Genomic DNA, 19754 nt, shown 5'->3' with positions numbered 1-19754 from the left:
GATGGGCTAGGTAGCCATCACCTCTCAAGCTACCTTCGAGTTCGAGGGCGCCGGTGCCGAAGATGTTGGATGGCGGGGCATTGAATTCGTAGAATGCGTAAGCGACAGAAGAGATGTCGTTCTAAGACCAGGTCAGTTAGGGGGGAAGAACGCAACCAGTACAGTGATGCACGGGTTATAACTCACGATCAGCAAAGCATTAGTCTCATATTCCGAAGTATCCATATCGTCATTGCAGAGGCCACTGGTTCTAGGACTTTGTGGTAGAGTATGAACCAGTCAGGTGTCTTTGCTACCTCGGTTTATTCGCTGTCGAAAGTCTGGTGTTGCATATGCGGGAAACGGATGATGCGTTCGATCTGGCCGACTCCATCGCACCCGCGCCGGTCGAAGAATGGTTTCTGGCAGTATGCGCTCGAGATGATGTCTTGAAGGTTCGTTCGCGATGCTCGGCGAATTAATGGGTCTGCGGACGCGACGAGACGTCGGAGGGTTTGATGCAGAACCGAAGGGGCTGGGCTGTTCAATGTGCCAAAGACGTTGCTCGATGCCTCGATGATGGCTTGGTTTCGTTGTCTTGCCGTTCTGACAAGACGGTTGTGCTTCGAGGGCTGTCGCATCAAGCTTGAGGCGTTGTTGTTTCCTAGGTACGGAGTAGCTGCATACAATACGGCGCATCAATGTCCTCGCTCTCCCCGGTTTCGAGCTAAATGGTGCACTGGACTGGAGCCATAAACAGGGACCTCCTCAAGCCTAGAACTACAGGACAAGCTGTGGCTTCGGCGGGTGGCTGCAACCAATCATCATACGAGGGTTGCCAGTAGGCGGATCCTGCAGATCTAATCGATTGTTCGGCCGAAGCAGGCTAGGCAGCTAGGAGGCTAAGTGGACATACCCACCAAAGCATCTGATCCATGTCAGTGCTTCTTTGCGCATATCTGGGACTCTGGGTGCGCTGGAAGTTTAGGCGTTTTGCCGCACTAGACCGCTAAAATTTTAATTCCATCGCGACAGGACTGAAGAGCCTCTAACAACGGTTGACCACCCCACCAAGCAGCACATTCGCACTTGGCAGCAACCGCTTTCCTCCTCTGCTCGTCCTTGAATTTTTATGCGTATTAAGGAAGCTATCGAGTCGTCGCGTTTTCGCAGCTCTGTTCAACGTCTTTTCTTACGGCTTTTGGTTGTCCTCCCGGAAGAAGCCATACATCCGACTTACCGTTCCCGAAAACCTTCGTCGATAATTAGTTCGACTTTTTGTCGCAGTTGTACAAGGCCGACTCGGTTGCTGGGCGTGTTCTCATAGTTTGAAAACTGCCCAAAAACAATATGAAGAGCGATATCACAGGAGACGTGGCTGTCTATACAGGTCAGTTTGGATTGGATGGCGTTATGTCCAGGACCCGTGGTCGTTTGTACTGACATCACTGGTCACTGTAGTTGCCGGCGCAGAAACCGCCCGCCCATTGCCAGAATGGCTCGCCCGCAGGAGGAAGCGATCCCTCAAACAAGATGCCGAGTACATGAACCGAGTCGAGCTTCTCCAGGATTTCGGCTTTGAAGAGGCCAGCCAGTGTATCCGGGCTAGCGAGGACGGAGATTGGGTCGTGAGCACAGGAACATACAAGCCTCAAATGCATGTGCATTATACACCACATCTATCCCTAGCTTTCTCTAGGCATACGACCGCCCTGAACACCACTTTCCTACTCTTGTCGTCCGACTATACAAAATCTCTGCACCTTCAGTCCGACCGATCCCTCGAGTTCCACACCAAAGGCCAGCGACATTACACCACCCGCTTGCCCCGTTACGGAAGAGTAAGTCGAAAAGTAGCATCTAGTGGCAATCACTTCTGACGATGTAAACAGGATTTGGTATACGATCGCTTCTCTGCTGAGGCTCTTATGCCCTCCGTGGGCCTCGATGCTGATGGCAACGGCGAAGTTTTCCGGATGAACCTTGATCTCGGTCAATTCCTGAACAGTTACAAAATCGACGTCGGTCGGGACGAGGGCGTCGAAACTGGCTTGCAAGGAAGCATCTACGCCCCGAGTGTCAACTGCGGCACCATAGCGGAAAATACACATGGTTTGACTGCATTCGGTACGTCAGCCGGGACGGTTGCCTTTTTCGATCCCAGGGCAAAGAAGGCCATTCCGGTCACCGGTCCTAAATTAGAGGGCGAGGTTACGGCACTCGACTTCAGCAACTCGGGACTTTCCTTGGCTGTTGGCAGCTCAGAAGGAATAGTAAAGCTATTCGATTTGCGTTCACCTCGTGCACTACTCCAAAAGGACCAGGGTATGGGTTATCCTATTAAGCAGCTGATGCACTTGACGACGGCATCTCAAGAAAAGAAGATATTGTCTGCCGATAAACGCACAATTAAGCTCTGGGACGAGTCTGATGGAAAGCCGTGGGCTTCTATGGAGCCCGTGGTTGATATCAATCATGTCGCCTGGATCAAGGACACCGGCATGCTGATGACGGCAAACGAGGGTAAGCTCCAAGTCTTTATGCCTTTTTCATATAAACCATTGACTAACAGTCTCTCTCTTACAGGTCCGGACCAACACGCATTCCTCATCCCTCGATTGGGCCCTTCGCCCCGCTGGTGCTCCTTCTTGGATAATATGGTTGAGGAAATGGCCGAAGAGGTCAAGACTACAACATACGACAACTACAAATTCTTGACATTACCGGACCTGAAATCGCTCAGCTTGGATCATCTCATCGGAAAGACCAACCTCCTACGCCCTTACATGCATGGTTACTTTGTGGCCAGTAAATTGTACGATCAGGCTAAGCTTATTACCAATCCATATGCATGGGAGGAGGAACGAGCGAAGCGCGTCAAGGAGAAGGTTGAACAGGAACGTGCCACCAGAATTCGCGGAACCAAGAAGGTCAAGGTCAATCAAAAACTGGCAGACAAGCTTCTCAAGCGACAAGAGCGACGAGCCAAGGTGGACACCAAGGCTGGCATGCTTGGCGATGATCGTTTCGGCAAATTGTTCGAAGACGAGGAGTTTATGGTCGACGAGACCAGCAGGGAGTTCAGGTCGCTCAACCCCAGTACGAAAGTGGACGCGTCAGGCTCGACAGCACCGAAGCAAAAGGAACGGAACTCCGATGATGATAGTAGCGGTAGCGATATATCTTCGGACGACGACGACGACGAAATCACCAGTGGTGTTCGGATGACGGTATCATCTTCGAATCAAAGTGGTCGACAGTCGAAGGACGTCGCGCTGGGCTCGCGGATTCAGAAAGCGGGTCGCATCACCAAGAACAGAGGCGACGTGGTTGGTGAGAAATCTGTGTCATTCGTGCCCGAGTCAAAGAGGAGGAAGCAAGATCAAGATATGGAGGACGCGGTTCCCCAACAGAAGCGGTCGAATGCCGACAGGAGGAGTGCCAGCACAAACACATTTAGAAAGTTGTGATACCCTAATAAGATAAATTCAAACACCCATCAAGCAGGATTGGTATAATGGTACATGCTATCAAATCGATGCCGAACTCCCCGCCATAGTGCCGGATCCAGCGAACATAATCGAATTACCTAGGTGGCTAAAGCACCTTACCCACACACACACACACATACACACATATATAGATCCCTTCTCTGAGCACGTCAACCCCAGCCAGGAGGTATTCCTTTTACTTCATGGGCCATTTCTTTTGGGTACTGCGTCCTTCTGGGCTCTGTCGGATCCCTGGTCTGGCATACCCCTTCTCGAGGTCTTCAGGTCTCAGGCGAGGTGTGGGCGGGACATCGTCAAGTCGCACACGACCACGTGAAGCACGGCCGGAGGACTCCTTTACCGACTTGGGGAATTCGGTGCGACGAGGCGTCAGCGCCGTGACCACCTTCCTCGCCGAGCGGCGCAGGGTTTCCCGGATCTTCCACTCTCGCTTCTTTGCCACGTAGAAGAGGACGGCCATGGAGACTGTGCGGTGGATTGCCCAGTTAGCATGACGTTTGTCTGTTGGGGGGGTATAAGCCCAGTGAGGAGAGAGGGAAACCTACTGCCTAGCACGGCTACCAAGCTTACGACGACAATAATGGCCACCATTCCTCCGTGTGATATCTCGATGGCGCCCGGGCTGCTCCCCGAAGCACCCTCTGTACTGTCGATGGCGCTGCCGGGGCTGTTGGCACCTTCGCTGCCGTACATGCTAGGATCATCCGTCGCCAAGGGGAATGGAGCTGTCGTGGTCGCCATTTTGTGACTGTGAATGACCTGCACTAGGGTATGCTCTTAGAATAAAGCTAAGAGCGGTCTCGTCTCAGTGGGACAGTAGCACAGCACTGGGTATATCTATCGACGCGGTTGACAAATGCTTCGAGATAGGCAGAATAACAGTAGAAGGTGAAGAGGGAATATAGACGAGTCCTACGTTTGGGTAAGCAAACGTATATATGCAACTAGATCTTGGCCCACGACCCAATGGGCCAGGGTCTATCGCCATTAATAACCATTCCTCAGTGGTATCCCTTCTTACACAACCGCCCAGGAGGAGCCGCTCTCCAGAATTTTCATCCCAATGACATGCCTTGGCACTATCTCGGCCCATGCATAAGTCAGCAGCAGGCAGTCTACGACTGGGTACGCTGTGTGGTTGCTAGCTGAGACTGCAACTGTGAAGACCATGTGCACCTGCCAGTTCTCTCCAGATCACACCAAGATCTTCACCAAGAGGGGCGCCGTCTATAATTGGCGATGTGCGGTACGCGTGGTGTCTGTCCCTGAAACCTTGACGGCTTATAAAGTCGACTTCTATACATGTGCTCCCACCCGTGATTGGTGCCAGGCCTACCTCGAAGCGCTGAACCCCTGGATTTTGGTTGCCAAGAACGCTAGGCAGGGCCAATCAGCAGCGCAGGCGCAGGGGTCGGCACTTTAAACTAGAGTTGCAGCTGGTGGAGTGTCACATTTGTCGCCGCCTATCTCTTCAGCATCTTTTCCCAGCACCAGCAAGCAGGGGCAGATTTCTGCAACAGTCGACTTCCATCGCTTCGAGTCTGGGGTAGGCATTGGTAGGTTGCGGTTGCGCTGGTCGGGACAACCGGTCGGTCGTCTTGTTACAGATTGGAGCTGTTTTGGGGTCGGTCTGGCAGTTGAGTTGACGACATGCAGTCGGGTCTACCAAAATAACTACCGGTATCTGTCAATTCCGTATCATATCACATCCATCATCATGCACAGCAAAAGCCCGTGGTAATCATGTAAGCCATGCTATGCAACTTCTGACTGAGGGTGCTATTTCCGTCTGGTCATGCCGCCACTAGTAATGAACTAACCTTCTACATGTACTTCTTATGCATACCTGTAAGCCCTTTTCCTTTTTCGTTTTCTTCTACCAACATACCTGTGCAAGAGTATTGCCGACTTCGGCGTTAGTTTGTCTACCTATACATATATTGCTTGCTTTTGTGGAATGCCACCAATGAACACTGCCAATCGCTTAAGCATAGGGTGTGTGACGGTCTGCGGCACTGTCGAGCCACTATTACTACATACTTACTACTTGAAACAACGTCGTTGGTTGTAACTTCATACAATTCTTATAGACATTTTGCCGGATTGATACAGCATCGGCAAGACTCTTCGGCATTGCTTGCCGATCAGACCGACCAATCCAACTTCACTCTTTTACTTCTACTTAAGTCGGTCAGGCCACATAGCGGGAGAAGCGATACGTTCCTGCTCACATAAGTCTACTTACGGATGCTGATACCGATCATGATTTCTACCATCAATACATTGTCACTTGGCGTCTTGCTGACTTACAGACGAGGGAAAGCCGACAGTCAGCAGCCCTGGCGCAAGGTTATGGGGGAACGAATATGTGCACCCAGCACTGTTCCAATACCCTGACGTTTATATTCACTTCTTTCCGTAATCGAAGCCCGAAGCTAGATTTGGCCTCTTCAATGAATAGGTATAATACACCAGGCCCGATCCCGCTTGCTAAAAGCCACTTTTGAGTCCCGCGATCCCCATGACTACCTATCCTAACCTAATCGTTGCCACAAAAGAGAGAAAGAAATAGAAATTTAGGAAACTGAACATCGTACAAGTTTCTGAATCATAATTCGTAAATACGCCCCAGACCAACCATATGCATTCCGCAGTGAGTTACATTCGCTCGACTCAAGGACGATCATCGAAGCGCGTCTCGATCTGCGTCCTCACGTTGATCTGACCCTTGTTCGGGTCGTACAAGACCTCCTCAGAGCTGTTCTCGGCGCCCAAGCCCCGTTCAATCTTCGTATCCATCGTGCCCAGATTGAATGCGGGTTCGCCTTTTCCTTTCCTGCTGCTGCTGCCACCACCAGCAATATTGCTCCGATCGACGCTGTGCAGCTCGAGGCCGCGGCTGCCCTTGCTCCGGCCGCCGAACGCGCCGCTGCCGTAGCCGTAGCCGGTGCCGCTCTTCTTGGCCCCCGTCGTCGAGCCGCCGCGGCCGTAGTAGGAGCTGCCGAGCAGCTTCGGCATGTAGCGCGACGCGATCGGCTTGAAGGACGGGATCGAGGCCGCCAGGATCCCCACGTTGATCTCGATGACAGACCAGTACATGGCGGGCGAGATGACAAACGTCGCGTCGGTGTCGACGAGCATCCGCGGGACGAAGGTGATGCGCACTATAGACGAGATGCAGGCACTGTTTGAACGGAAAAGAGCCATTGGTCAGCGCACATGTACATCGTCTGTCTCTGGCAGGTACTAAACATATAGTCCCCCCTGGATGGAAAAGGGGGGTTATGAAGAGGGCAGTGTACCCAAAAGAAGACTTACAATAATCCCAAGCACAGAATGACGGCAAGTCCAATCTTCTGCCGCCGCGGCACCTGCAGCCTAACTACTAGTTTGATGGGCAGCGTGTACGTCAGCAGGTCGGTAAAGATGTTGACGGCGGCGTTGGCGAGGTAGAACGCGTTGACGTTGATGCACTTCTTCTCGCCCGCGGGGATGGTGATGTCGTACGCGGCGCGGATCGGGTTGCACTGGAAGATGGCCGCCAGCACGTTGCCGCCGGCCTGGCAGCCGACGACGCCCAGCATAATATAGGCCAGCCGCGTGAGGGTGCGGTCGCCCAGGCGCGCGTACAGCGCCAGCACCGAGATCTTGATGAAGCCCAGGCACGCGTTGTAGAAGATGGAAGAGAGCCAGACGGCCTGGGCGTACGTGATCATGTTCTGCGTCCCCCGGGCCAGCACGTCTTCCATGTGGTCGCCCAGGCCGTGCTCGACGGCGACGACCGTCACGATCGAGAACGCCCATGATAGCAGCTGTACGATATCCATGCAAGTTAGTCTCTGTAATCATCGGTGGGTGGTGATTGTGGCTGGTTTCCTGGGAGTTCGGGTGCGACCTACTGCAGCAACGACGATGAGTCCTGTATCTTACTGTTAGCAATCGAGACCTTCCAAGCAACAACACTCGTGTATCGTGACTGGGCTCACTCACCATCATCGGCTCCGACTTTCTTGACCAAGAAAATGCGTGCCCACAACCTCAGTGATATCGCAACTACCGTGATGGCGGCAAATATGATGGCCAACGAAGTGACAGTAGGGCCTTGGGACTCCATTGTCAAGGTGAGTTGAGGAGTTCCTCCTCCAGCTTGGTTGTCTACAACCAAGATAAGAGAGCAATATATGTTGTGCGTGTGGGCAGGCGAGACACTCGAGCCGGAGCAAGTCCTATGCTTGTATATCAAAATAAAAAACTAGTGAAGTCTTAAGAGGACCACAACAGACGAGAGAAGGGGTTAATGGGAAGGGGCATCAAGCCTTGATGCCGCTACTCCCCGCTTATAGTCTTTGCCCCCCTTGACCCTTTGCCCTGTCTCGACAGCCGGCTTCTTCCTGATTTTCCTCTCGTTAGATTGCCGTCGGTCGATTGGTCGACAATGATCCGGGGTGTGTTCTAAGAATCAGGGGGAATGTATCTACAGATTGAATAGAGCGAGCATTGATGGCGATCCACTCGGGTAACTCTGTGCCAAAACTCTTCAGTCACTGCTGTAACGTATACAAGGTAGAGTTAATGGTTCCCGGGGGTGCCCCGGGTACCTCCGCTATATAGACGAGATGGTTTTCGGTATAGAGATACATATCTACCTAGCCAAGTGGTACCGCCCCTTCCCTGCTCCTCAGGGCCCGAATCGGTCCGTACATCTAGCCACAGCGTAAATAGTACCGCCTAGGTTTATAGAGACTAAGGTCTTCGGATATTAATTACCTTGTTCTAGAATGTATCGACTGACTACGTTTCGAGATAAGTCTCAGGGGTCCTGCTGGAAGCCCTAGTTTACCTATGGCACAGAACAGACTTTCGAATTGGTATGGGACATAAGCATCTGGACTTGCCCTGCCATTGCCTCAGAGTAACCCTGGTAATTTGGCGGCGGAGTTTACTGGACCTCAATGTGAACGTAGTGTGCGTAGACATGGATGCTTTGATGCTCTTAGGAGATCGGGGTTAATCGATACGCCATCTCCAAGAGCCTAGAGCCTTCGTAATTTCTGGCAATATCGCAAGCTCCATCGAGAGCCACCTATAAGGCGATGATGCTCCAGTTACCAAGAGAAGCAGAGCTCGGAGGCTCTGATCTTGGTGTCTGTTTTCGTGTGTGTAGTGCAAATAGGTATCTCGTGCGGAACGTCTTACTGTTTTCCATGACTCAACCTCTCCCTCATTCGTATATGATTGCCCGAGACGGTTCGACCCCGAGTGGGGGTAATGTTCCTAGGCTGCCCAATGCTAGTCTTCCAGAGTATAGAGCGACTTGAGCCCTGCTCTGGTGTTACGTATGTGCATAATATAGTGGCGCCAATCAGCAAGGTGGTGTCGGGGAAAGGCCGGCCTGCGAAACAAGAGCGACAGCCGGATGCGCGGTGACGCTCCTTGATCCGAGTTTGTTGGAGGTTCCACGATTCCGGTTTGTTTGGTTCCCAACCGAGCAAAGTAGCAATGCTAAACTGAAGTGGGCAATGCCCGACAGTGGAACAGAGGCCTGTTCAGCAGTCTGCTCGGTTATCCGATCGCCTGGTTGCTGGGCAGTTGACAGATGTCTTGCCAGCTTGCCCAGAGGCCTGACACCTGGGTTGACGGCTCTAGCGGACGTCATTTGTATGCAGCCTCCCAGGGGTCTCTCTCACATGCGACGGCCGCGCATAGGAGCTAGGTGCTAAGCGAGATGCCTGCTTATATGGATGCAGCTTTTGAACATCATCATATCCTCCTAGGTCAGTGCCCGTCACCTGTGTCGATGACCGGCCTGACAATGGCCTGACACCTGAGTGCTGAAAGGCCATAGAAGTCACAGAGAGCAGTAACCTAGGGGCCCCCATGTTACCAGGATTTTCCTCATGCCACATAGAGTTTGCAGATTTGTCGCAGACACCCGAGGGGATATCAGGATAAAGCTAGCCCGGCTCAGTTATAGTAAAAGTGGATTCGCGTTTGCTGGTTCGAGGATTATACGGAAGCACAAGAGAGGCGAAGGCACCCAAGGCAGTGGCCCCCAGGGTTTTCGCTAGGGGTGGACTGTAGCTAGCCTTCTTGACTGAGAATAAGAAGCTGTTAGCGAAACGTCCAGGCTATCAGCTATTATTTCATACAAGCAGGGCTACTACACACGTAGAATCTACATAAATCAAGGATGTTTAGTCAGTTAGTAACCAATCGAAACCATACTAGTCTCTCCATCTGCCCATTGAGCAGAACGTTGAGGAGGATCGACCAGCGGTATCATATGTGGCGTCTTGTAATGGCTCGCTTCGTGCTTCGCTAGAATTTCCAAAACATCTTCGCCTCGTGTGCACGCATCGTTAGCGTGAGCGATACCCGAAAACAGAAAAACCCCTGCAGACCGTTACAGTTGCAGCTGCCACTTGAGCCGAAGAAGTAATAACTCACCCCAATTGGTCAAGATCCCGGAGCGTTCCAGGAAATCAACAGCTACATGTACCTACAATTGATGCATGTATGTACTTGAGGTAAACGCCAAAAAAACGAAGCATGCCATTGCCAGGCATTGATGACATTCAGACAAGTTCAACCGATCATCAGTCAATGCGTCAGCCCACTGATGAACTCATGAGAGGGGACCTCAGTCAAAAACACTCCGGCTTCCGGCCCCAATAAAGCAAACGCTGGTCTCACAGGACTCGCAGGGCTGGTCATAACGGCTCGGGACGGGAGCGGTTAGCATTGCGGTTAGCATTGCGGGTGCTCTACAGGTCATACCCCTGTTAGTAGATATGGGGGAAAGTAGATATGTTGGTGTTAATGCATATTTTTTGGCCGTCAGCGCTGATTTTGGTGTATTAATAGATAAAATAGATAATAAATTTGCTTTCTAAAAATATCTAATTACAAGGGTCTATACAGAGGGGTTCCGAGTCTTTGTACACCCCTGTACACGCTAATTTTAAGTATAAAATCTAACCTTTTTAATGTTAATAGGCCTTGCCCCCCCCCTCAACCACTACCCGCACCACTATATATATATAGCACTATATATAATACTATATATAGTACCACATATAGCACTACATATAGTACCACTACTAACAGTACTATTTAATACGGTCACATGGGTTATCGCGATTAATCTCATCGCAATTAGTGTTGTTAGCGGCGCTGTTGGCGGTGCTGTATGCAGTGGTGTAGAATTGGTGCCTTTTGGGTGGGAAAATGCACCAATTCTGGAGCCCCATAAAAGGTTATGTGTGAGCCCTTAAGTAGATATATTGGGGAAAACGCATAAATATTCGATGCCCGAGTCTCATCTGTTAATAGGGGTAGGCCCTATATGTAGGTGCTAGGAACAAAAAAAATAGATCGTGCCCCAGCACCCACACTTTACATCCAGGTTTCTAAAAGTACCTCATAAGGCTCGCTAGTAAGTCCAACCAAGGTTAGGTCTTACTAAACTACGAAAATCTCCGAGCCTGATACATAAAGTAAGTATTGCATTACGGAGGGTATGTCCCTCTCTATCGAGGACAGGAACGGTTGAGATGCTTTCACAATATCTTACCGAGCAGCGACGAATAGTCCAGTTTGTAGCTCATTAGCCCGTAGGTTCTACGCCGCACCGTCATACCACCACACCTTTGATCAATCTGCCGAACCCGAGACTCCGTCCTCGGTACGGAGTATAATGCTTGGCAACAAGGGCATGGGACAGACACCCGGGCACCGGGGGACAAGGGATAGTGGGAGCCGGTGGATCTCCCCTTTCCGGCCGCTGATCTCTCATCCTGAACTGGAAGTCATGCCGAACACATCATGCCACTATGCATGCACCTTCATATTCGTCCTTCGCTAGGTTCGCTCGCACCTTGCTACATCGCAATCTGCGGGGGTGTCTCTACGATTGGCCTTTGGCGGCACAAAAAAGACAAGCCAGAACCAAAGCTGCTAGCCTGCTATGGTTCATAGTTAGGTATGTATCAGGGTGAAGCATCCACGCGAGATGCCAATACACAGTGGGGTCCATCGGTTGCATGGAGATGAATGGCATGGATCAAACTATTATGCGGTGCAAAAGTTCAGTGTTGATCCTGATATCTATTACACGCTGTACTCTCGAAGCCCGTTCCGCTATGCTCAACTTCGGGGGGTAGGTAGCTCCTGATATAGTCTCCGCGCCCCGGGTGATGTTAGACAGCGACCATCCCTCGTAAGTATCTTCGTGTTTAATATCATTGGCTCACAATGGCGCTGCTGAGCTTTGTCAACTTCGTCCTCCTGGGCGTAGTGTATGTTCTATCCAAGGTTGTCTACCAGGTCGTGTACAACCACTTCTTCCATCCTCTGGCCAAATTCCCCGGCCCCTTCTGGGCAGGTGTCACTCGCCTCTGGCTCACCTACCACAATGTGAAAGCGAACGAATGTGAAGTCGTTCAGGCTCTGCACAAGAAACATGGTATGTGCCTCTTACCACCTTTCCTGCCAGCAAGATTCCCAGAGATCATTGTATGCTGATATCTCCTGTCCCCTTAGGCCCGGTCGTGCGGATAACACCTTCCTTGCTCATTGTGTCGGATGCTACCAAGCTGCCCACCATCTACAGTCGTCATGCCGACAAATCAAAACACTATATCACCGGCAGCTTTGGCGAGACTGAGTCCATGTTCAACATGCAGGACCATAAAACTCATTCCTATTTCCGCAAGATCGCCGCAGGACCCTACAGCTTCAGTAACATCAAGCGTATGGAGCCGCTCATTGACACCAACATTACAAAATGGATCAACAAGCTCGACATCCTGTTCGCCCAGACAGGCAAGAAGTGCGATTTTGCCAATTGGGCTGTCTACATGGCCTACGACGTCATCAGCGAAGTCGGGTTTGGTGCGCCGTTCGGTTTCATCGACCAGGAAACCGACGTTGGCGGCTTAATCAGGGGTTCCATGATGGCTTGGTGCCGTTCGGTATTATGGCCCGTCTGTACCCCTTCACCAACTGGGTGAAGAGCACCTTCTTAGGAAAATACCTAGTCGCCAGCCCCGAGCAAGATAGTGGTATCGGTACCTTGATGAGGTTCCGCGACAAGCTGATCGCGAAGCGGTATGCGGATATCGAGGCCGAAAAGACAGATGGACGGATCGATTTATTGCAAACGTAGGTGCCCCTATCCTACGGACGTATTACAAACGTGTCATAGACAAAAGCTAATACCGGTCGCTATCTAGTTTCATCGAAGCGCGCGATGACATGGGAGAGCCTCTGGATCTCGAATATCCGAGCCGAAATCCTGCTCGTGCTTATGGCCGGCGCCGACACCACGGGACCGCTTTCCAGGCGCTGATGCGCGAGATCATGTCGCACCCGGCCGTCTACGACAAGCTGATGGCGGAGCTGGACGCCGCCACGCGCGCGGGGAAGCTGTCGGCCATACCGCAGTACGAGGAGGTGACGCAGCACTGCCCCTACTACATCGCGGTGGTCAAGGAGTCGATGCGGCTCCACCCGTCGGCGCCCAACATCTTCCCGCGGCTGGCGCCCCCCAGCGGCCTCGACCTGTTCGGCCGCTTCGTGCCCGAGGGCATGGAGGTGACGTGCAACCCCTGGATCGTGCACCGCGACCCGCGCATCTACGGCGACGACGCCGAGACGTTCCGCCCCGAGCGCTGGCTCGAGGACCCCGAGCGCGCCAAGGAGTACAACAAGTACAACATGGCCTTCGGCTACGGCGCCCGCGTCTGCCTCGGCCGCGAGATCGCCAGCATGGAGCTGTACAAGGCGCCCCTGCAGTTCTTCCGCACCTTCCGGCCCACCGTCGTGAACAAGGGCGAGTATATCTACAAGGGCGGCATCACCTACTACGAGAACTTGGATATCAAGCTCGAGAAGCGGGCATCCTTGGGATAGATCAGTTTATTGGTAAACTTATCCAGCCAGACCCCTTTCAAACATTGGATGTACAAGAGCACGATTGAAGGAAGCTATGTCATGTCCGCCAAACATGTGCGAGCAGGGGTATTGAATAGCGTTGAAAGACAACCTGCATACAACCAATAGAATGAACCAAACAAAAATACTTACCAAAATGATATTGCATGTAATTTGGCAATCATACCTACCTTAGTAAACGTGCATGTATCCCGACACGGGACAAGGTGTCTGCTAAGCCCCGTTAGGCTCACAGCTTTGCCTTGAGACTGCCTCGTTCACAGCAACATTATAAAATCGAAGCGATTTGGTGGCCAATAGCAATTCCACTGTCCCTATTTATGTTCCAGAATTGATTTGCTCTACTACTACGTGCTACGTCATTCACCACAGCCCAAGAAAGACCTCATGGAGGTAGCCGGTCTCGCAATAAGGGCAATCGCCCTTGTCAGCCTGTTCAAAGACACCCTCGACGTCTTCTCCTACATCTCGGCCGCGAAGTCACTCGGCGATGACCGCGAGATCCTCGAAACCATGCTCGATATCGAGAAATTGCTGCTGCTGCAATAGGCCGAGCGTGTACGGCTGTTGTATGACAGTCACGACCGGCGCCTCGATGACCCTGTCACGCATCGGGTCATCTCCAGAATCCTCGGCAACATCCGTATTCTCCTCAGCAAAGGCAGCGACCTGCAACAGCGCTATGGAGTAGACAAGGTCGATAACAGCCAGAGCTTGGTGATCTCAGTGCCCGCTATTAGCAATGTGCGCATGCAAGAGTTCCTCCGACAGTTCGAGAGCCTGAAAATAGGGACGGGGAAGAGGCAAAAGGAAACATCTGTCGCCAAAAGATTCTTCTGGGTGGTTCGGAACAAGGAAAAGTTTGAGGCCTTGATCCGACAGCTGTCGGGTTTGGTCAGCAAGCTCAATGCTGTCATTCCTCCAGGGGAGATCTCTTGCGCACAATGATGCACTCTGACTTGACAGGAATCCAAGACATGCGCCAAATACAACTCGCACGGCAAGCAGCGAAGAGTTCCAAAACATCCATAGCAAATGTAGCAGCAGAGGATTTGACGAGACGATGTCGGAAGCGTGTGCTCGAAAGCCTGTGGTATCGCGTGATTGATGACAGGAGAAATAACGTGGCTGAAGCTCATCCTCAGACACTGCGGTGGGCGTTGAAGCCAAGTGGTACGGAAGTACCATGGGACAGTCTTCCCGAGTGGCTTGAAAAGGGCTCTGACATTTATTGGTTATATGGGAAGCCGGGAAGCGGAAAGTCGACTCTCATGAAGTTTCTCTTCAAGCATGCGCGAGTCCACCAGCTCTTACGGCAATGGGCAAGGGGGAGCGGCTCATTACGCCGGACTTTTTTTCTGGCTGCTCAGGACGCCGGAGCAGAAGACCCACGAAGGCTTACTGAGAGGCCTGCTCTACTGCATCCTCGCGGAAGACCCTACACTGATACCGAGCCTCCTACCCGGGATGTGGCGCGATGCGAACAGAGATAACGGGTCCTTCATCGATATTCCGAGTCTGGCTGAAATGCGCAATGCCTTCACTGGATTGACGAATTCCACTATGAAGATCAAGATATGCTTCTTCATTGACGGCCTTGACGAGTACTTTGGGAATCCCATAGACGGAGTTCAGTTCATCAAAGACCTCGCCTCTAACCGCAATATCAAAGTTCTCGTTTCCAGCCGGCCGATTCCGGCGTGTCACCAAGCTTTCTCGATGAAGAAGCATCTCCAACTTCAGGATTTGACCCTCCCTGATATCAAAGCATACGTGGATGATACGATTGGCCGCCATCCTTACCTTCGGAGTCTGAGGTCTATGGACCCTGTTGGCACTGACGAAATTATGCTGGATGTGGTCAAAAAATCTTCTGGCGTCTTCCCATGGGTGGTTCTCGCTTGTCGTTCTTTGCTTGAAGGATTTACGGCCTTTGATAACCCAGGAGAGCTTCGGAATCGCGTCAAATCGCTGCCCCCAGAGCTTGAGCAGTTGTTCGAGCATATCCTCAAGAGGATTGAGCCCCGCTACCGTGAGCAAGCTGCAAAGTTGCTTCGTATATGTTGCGAAAATCAGGTGTCCCTAGCTGCAGGAACTCCAAAGCGCTCACCAACCGTTATTTCAAGCGATGACAAAGAAATGTACACCATCGGGCTTGCCTTGGCAGACGAATATGAGCTTGGTATGGAGAAGTGTCACGAGTTCGCACCATTATCACTCGCCCAACGAAGGATGAAGTGCGAAGTCCTGGAAGCCCGTCTACGAAGTAGGTGCTGTGGATTATTGGAGATCCGGTTGGCCCATATTCCTGCCGATTACTGCTTTTGTGGCCATATTGGCCAGACTGGAAAACTCCTGATTGACCCCAAAGTCGACTCCAAAGTTGAATTCATGCATAGGAGTGTCTTCGATTTCCTCAACAGCCCAGGAATTTGGAGTCTCGGAGTTTTGCAGATCACAGACAGCAATTTTGATACCAACGTTATTCTAGCCAGAATGCGTTTTCATCTGTTACAGCTTTCGTTTGGGAACACGGACCTGCAACATCATATCGACTATCAGAAATCGTACAGTGAGATGGGTCAAATCAGTCGCCTTTCGAGAGGAAATGTTGCTTCGCGTCAGGAAGGTCGGTCATGCCTTCTGCACAGCGGCAGTTGCCATTTTGTTGGAGTTCTCCAGCTTTACGCTGCAAGTTGCAATGGAAATTAGCTGCCGGGAGCGGTTCTACGGGAGAGGAGAATATTCAAAAAGCAGCGTGATGTATCTTTCGCTCGCGCTCGCCATTGAGCTCGGCATGGACAAGGTCGTTGAGTTTTGGGCGTCCAAAGGCTCGCTCAATGCGATGGAAGAAACATTTCCACTATTATACCACGCAACTGATAAGCCGTACACAAATGCGTATAAATCATTTTCTTTGGATTTATCGCCTTACATGGTGCGACTGCTGCTGGATAAAGGCGCCAACCCAAATGCACGATTCGCTGTGGAAGGTTCGTTCATCATAACGCCATGGATGAACTGGCTGAACCATAGCGCCTATTCTTCCCCGTTAGAAGAAGCAGTAGAGATCACGAGGCTATTCATAAAAGCTGGCGCTGATCTTGATAGATCTCAAAATGAGCTGTCCAAGATCATCAATGAGCTGCTTAGCCGGGGGCTTACCGACATAGTGACAGTGATACGACAAGGTCATATTCAGGTGATTCAAACAAGCAGACAGAAGATTGAGAAGCGCCCTTTTGAAGATAACAATGATTCCGAGGATTCCGAACCTCAAAAAATATCAGGTTATCCCCACAAGCGTGCAAAGGTCCGAATTGAGGTTGAAGTGGGTGGTACTGAGGAATCAGGCAGTCCATCGCGAAGTTCTTGATGTTACCTCTTGCCAGAATGTGGTCCATTTCGCTCATCCACGATGGAAAGGTCTTTCCTGAGGCTCCCATAAGGCCCTCCTTAGCTAACAACATCGCTGTCAGCTGATGTTTGTTGCCCAGGGATGAACTGTTGCTGAACAGACTAGTCTAAATTTTGTTGAGGGCGCAACTTATCTCGGAGTTGCCGCTCCAGATTGACATCTCGAGTTTGCTGTCGGACAGGCACGGTTGTTCGCGGCCTTCGTCAGATGACCTGCCAAGGTGCAAACCGCACATCAACAAACTCGGCCAGCAAGGACATGGCTTTATGGGGTAACGATGAATGCTGCCCAGCGCCATCATATATACTGAGCCGTGAAAGTTCGAATTTGTGGGCGGTCTCATCATCCATCTCTTCACCGCGCCTGTTATAGAGTACTCGTATATTCGTCAGTATGCTTTTCGGATGACCCCTACGAAGAAACGACGGAGACATGTTTTCGCATCAAGAAGCAACGTTGAAGCATCGGATAGCGGTTGTGTTTGTAGTGGCTTTGGTCATGTGTAAGCATCCAACTCGGAGAGGTTTATTGTGCTATAAACGTGACTAACGATTTGGAACAGTATCTCTTATCGCTGCGTCTGTGGTTGCTGTGATAGATGAGATGGGGCATAGGCAGGGAAACAGTGATTCTGAAAGCGCCTTTCGCGCGTAATGGTGAGCATACTCCTGGTGGGAGGATGCTCAGAAGCACAGAACTTGCACGTATTGCTGGTGATCCGCCACACCTACACTTGTTGTCGACTTACACGTACAGTGTTGAAGTCAGGGGCAGATTTGGACTAGTCCGCACCGAATGGTGAACTACATCGGGACAGTTAAAGGTTGCTCAATAAAGCCTTGGGGGTTTTGGATGTCCTTGGACTGTTTCCTGCGACTAGAAGTGTCGGTTTTCGAAGAGTAGACTCAAACGTATACCAGTAATGAGATGTTATACCTCTTTATCCTTAAGGTTGTTAGAGCTGAGCATTGAAATATACCGAAATCAGTTTGAGATTGTATTATGTTTGAGTAGTCGTAATATAACACTCTTTGACGCTACTTATAGGCTCAAAGTCGAATGTGCCAGTGGTGCCAAATGGCAGTGATATGAGCTATGAGGTGCATGCCTTCCTATGTTCTCCTGACAATCTTTGTCTTTCTGCTTCTGTGACGGGCAGTGAGAGGCTACTGGCCTTGCACAATAACGGCAGCAACGGTATGCGTGCCACCATATTCTTCAACCTGTCCACACCGGATTCCGGGGAGACACGCTATATCTGTCTACCATGGCCGCCTACGAGCATCTCACATGAAGGATACTTAACTAATAACTTGCCGTACGTCAATCGACACTATACACGGAGCATTCAGGGGCTCCTTTGTAAATATTTAGCAGAATGTTTGATTTTCTGAATTCCTGGCGATATTTTCGTAAGTCAAGCCACCTTCCATGCGGTATTCTGGGGAGAGGCCACAGGGACCAAGTGGGGTGAATCAATTAGAGGGACGAGGGACCCCACGAATGACATACATACTTGCTTTTAAGCACCTAAAAACTACCGAGTCGCGTCATCCATCAATAAACCACCGGAGCACAACCAAATGCATCAATGGTCAATTGCCATATGCCATGGATGACGACGACTATGGCGCCGATGCAGAGCTTCTAGATGCTCTTGCATCGTCTTCGTCCAAAACAGTCTCCTCCAATCCTGCCAGACCGAATCCTGTAGCGCACGTGCAGCAGCCAACACCGCAACGACTAGACAAAGCACCGCCATCCTCCAATTCCTCGGCGGCTGCTGGGCGCAAGATCGTCCAGCCCACGCCCCAGGCACTTCCACAGCGCGGTTCCGGCTCCAACATCCTCGTCTCTCCTAGGCAGAAAGGCAATCCGGTGCTGGCGAACCTGAAATCGGTGGCATGGGAGTACAGCGATATTCCGGCCGACTACGGCCTAGGTTTGACGACGTGTGCTCTGTTCCTCAGTTTGAAGTACCATCGACTCCACCCAGAATACATATATAAGAGAATACGTGATCTGCAAGGCAGGTACAATCTGAGAATACTCTTGACTATGGTCGACATTCCCAACCATGAAGACTCATTGCGCGAGCTATCCAAGACGTCCCTGGTCAACAACGTCACCGTCATCCTCTGCTGGTCTGCCGCCGAAGCCGCACGCTACCTCGAGCTTTACAAGTCGTACGAGCACGCCAGCTTCACAGGCATCAAGGGTCAGCAAGCCACGAGCTACACAGAGAAACTGGTCGAGTTCGTGACAGTACCTAGAGGCATCAACAAAGCAGACGCTGTGTCATTAGTTAGCGCCTTCGGCAGCGTTCGCAACGCAGTCAACGCGGACCCTGAACAAGTTGCAGTCATTGGCGGCTGGGGAGAGAAGAAAGTCAAGAAGTGGTGCAGCGTCGTTGAAGAGCCCTTCCGGGTCAAAAAGGCTGCCAAACGAGGCCTACCTGCGAGTGAGAGCAGTAATGCCATGGAATCGGCTATCCCTTTGAGTACAGTGCCGCTTAGAGATATGCCCGCCGCGCTCGCAGCAAGTGCATCACGAGGCAGCCAAACGCCTGGTTCGCAACAGCAGAAAGAGAAGGCGCAGAACCAACCCTCTCAGCCCAAAGCCTGGAATCCCGAGGATGCAGACGATGAGGAGGCCATGCTAGCTGCTGCTGTTGAAGAGTCCAAGAAAACCGCAGCTCTTGAAAACCCATCCAGTCGCCAGAAAGACGACACATTGAGCGATGGCATTGCTGCCGCACTGGCCAAATTGCGAGAAAAGGAGTAGAACACATTTTAATGCCCAATCATGAAATACTATATCTGGCAGGCCTGGGAATCAACTTGGGGTCAGTACTGCTATTGATGCTGCACAAATATCCATCCATCTGTATG

At 51.3% G+C, this 19754-nt stretch overlaps 7 protein-coding genes across 7 annotated transcripts; 5 read left to right on the top strand and 2 right to left on the bottom strand.

Annotated features, from left to right (window-relative positions):
• Positions 1–1329: 1329 nt before the first annotated feature.
• On the top strand, positions 1330–3449 carry PG994_006407 (WD40-repeat-containing domain protein; the record flags this gene model as incomplete). The annotated part of the gene is made up of 4 exons (XM_066857816.1): positions 1330–1369; positions 1441–1820; positions 1872–2502; positions 2566–3449. The coding sequence occupies 4 exons, from the start codon at positions 1330–1332 to the stop codon at positions 3447–3449; spliced, it is 1935 nt and encodes a 644-aa protein (XP_066717085.1).
• Positions 3450–3666: 217 nt separating this feature from the next.
• On the bottom strand, positions 3667–4232 carry PG994_006406 (uncharacterized protein; the record flags this gene model as incomplete). The annotated part of the gene is made up of 2 exons (XM_066857815.1): positions 3667–3956; positions 4037–4232. The coding sequence occupies 2 exons, from the start codon at positions 4230–4232 to the stop codon at positions 3667–3669; spliced, it is 486 nt and encodes a 161-aa protein (XP_066717084.1).
• Positions 4233–6164: 1932 nt separating this feature from the next.
• Positions 6165–7605, bottom strand: PG994_006405 (uncharacterized protein; the record flags this gene model as incomplete). The annotated part of the gene is made up of 4 exons (XM_066857814.1): positions 6165–6675; positions 6810–7303; positions 7391–7410; positions 7482–7605. 4 exons carry the CDS (start codon positions 7603–7605, stop codon positions 6165–6167), a joined length of 1149 nt encoding a protein of 382 aa, XP_066717083.1.
• A 4139-nt stretch (positions 7606–11744) lies between these two features.
• On the top strand, positions 11745–13403 carry PG994_006404 (uncharacterized protein; the record flags this gene model as incomplete). Its single annotated transcript, XM_066857813.1, is given in 4 exon segments — positions 11745–11955; positions 12033–12418; positions 12436–12653; positions 12725–13403. The coding sequence occupies 4 exon segments, from the start codon at positions 11745–11747 to the stop codon at positions 13401–13403; spliced, it is 1494 nt and encodes a 497-aa protein (XP_066717082.1).
• Positions 13404–13832: 429 nt separating this feature from the next.
• Positions 13833–14393, top strand: PG994_006403 (uncharacterized protein; the record flags this gene model as incomplete). The annotated part of the gene is made up of 2 exons (XM_066857812.1): positions 13833–13924; positions 14024–14393. The coding sequence occupies 2 exons, from the start codon at positions 13833–13835 to the stop codon at positions 14391–14393; spliced, it is 462 nt and encodes a 153-aa protein (XP_066717081.1).
• A 342-nt stretch (positions 14394–14735) lies between these two features.
• Positions 14736–16821, top strand: PG994_006402 (uncharacterized protein; the record flags this gene model as incomplete). The annotated part of the gene is made up of 2 exons (XM_066857811.1): positions 14736–15945; positions 16019–16821. 2 exons carry the CDS (start codon positions 14736–14738, stop codon positions 16819–16821), a joined length of 2013 nt encoding a protein of 670 aa, XP_066717080.1.
• A 1653-nt stretch (positions 16822–18474) lies between these two features.
• PG994_006401 (uncharacterized protein) lies at positions 18475–19647 on the top strand (the record flags this gene model as incomplete). The annotated part of the gene is made up of 1 exon (XM_066857810.1): positions 18475–19647. One exon carries the CDS (start codon positions 18475–18477, stop codon positions 19645–19647), a length of 1173 nt encoding a protein of 390 aa, XP_066717079.1.
• Positions 19648–19754: the final 107 nt, after the last annotated feature.

Source organism: Apiospora phragmitis (assembly GCF_038363925.1).
Source record: "Apiospora phragmitis strain CBS 135458 chromosome Unknown utg000006l:1.0-5683423.0:1.0-5690449.0, whole genome shotgun sequence".
In the NCBI taxonomy this organism is placed as follows: Eukaryota; Fungi; Ascomycota; class Sordariomycetes; order Amphisphaeriales; family Apiosporaceae; genus Apiospora; species Apiospora phragmitis.
This window is presented reverse-complemented; position numbering and strand designations above follow the sequence as displayed.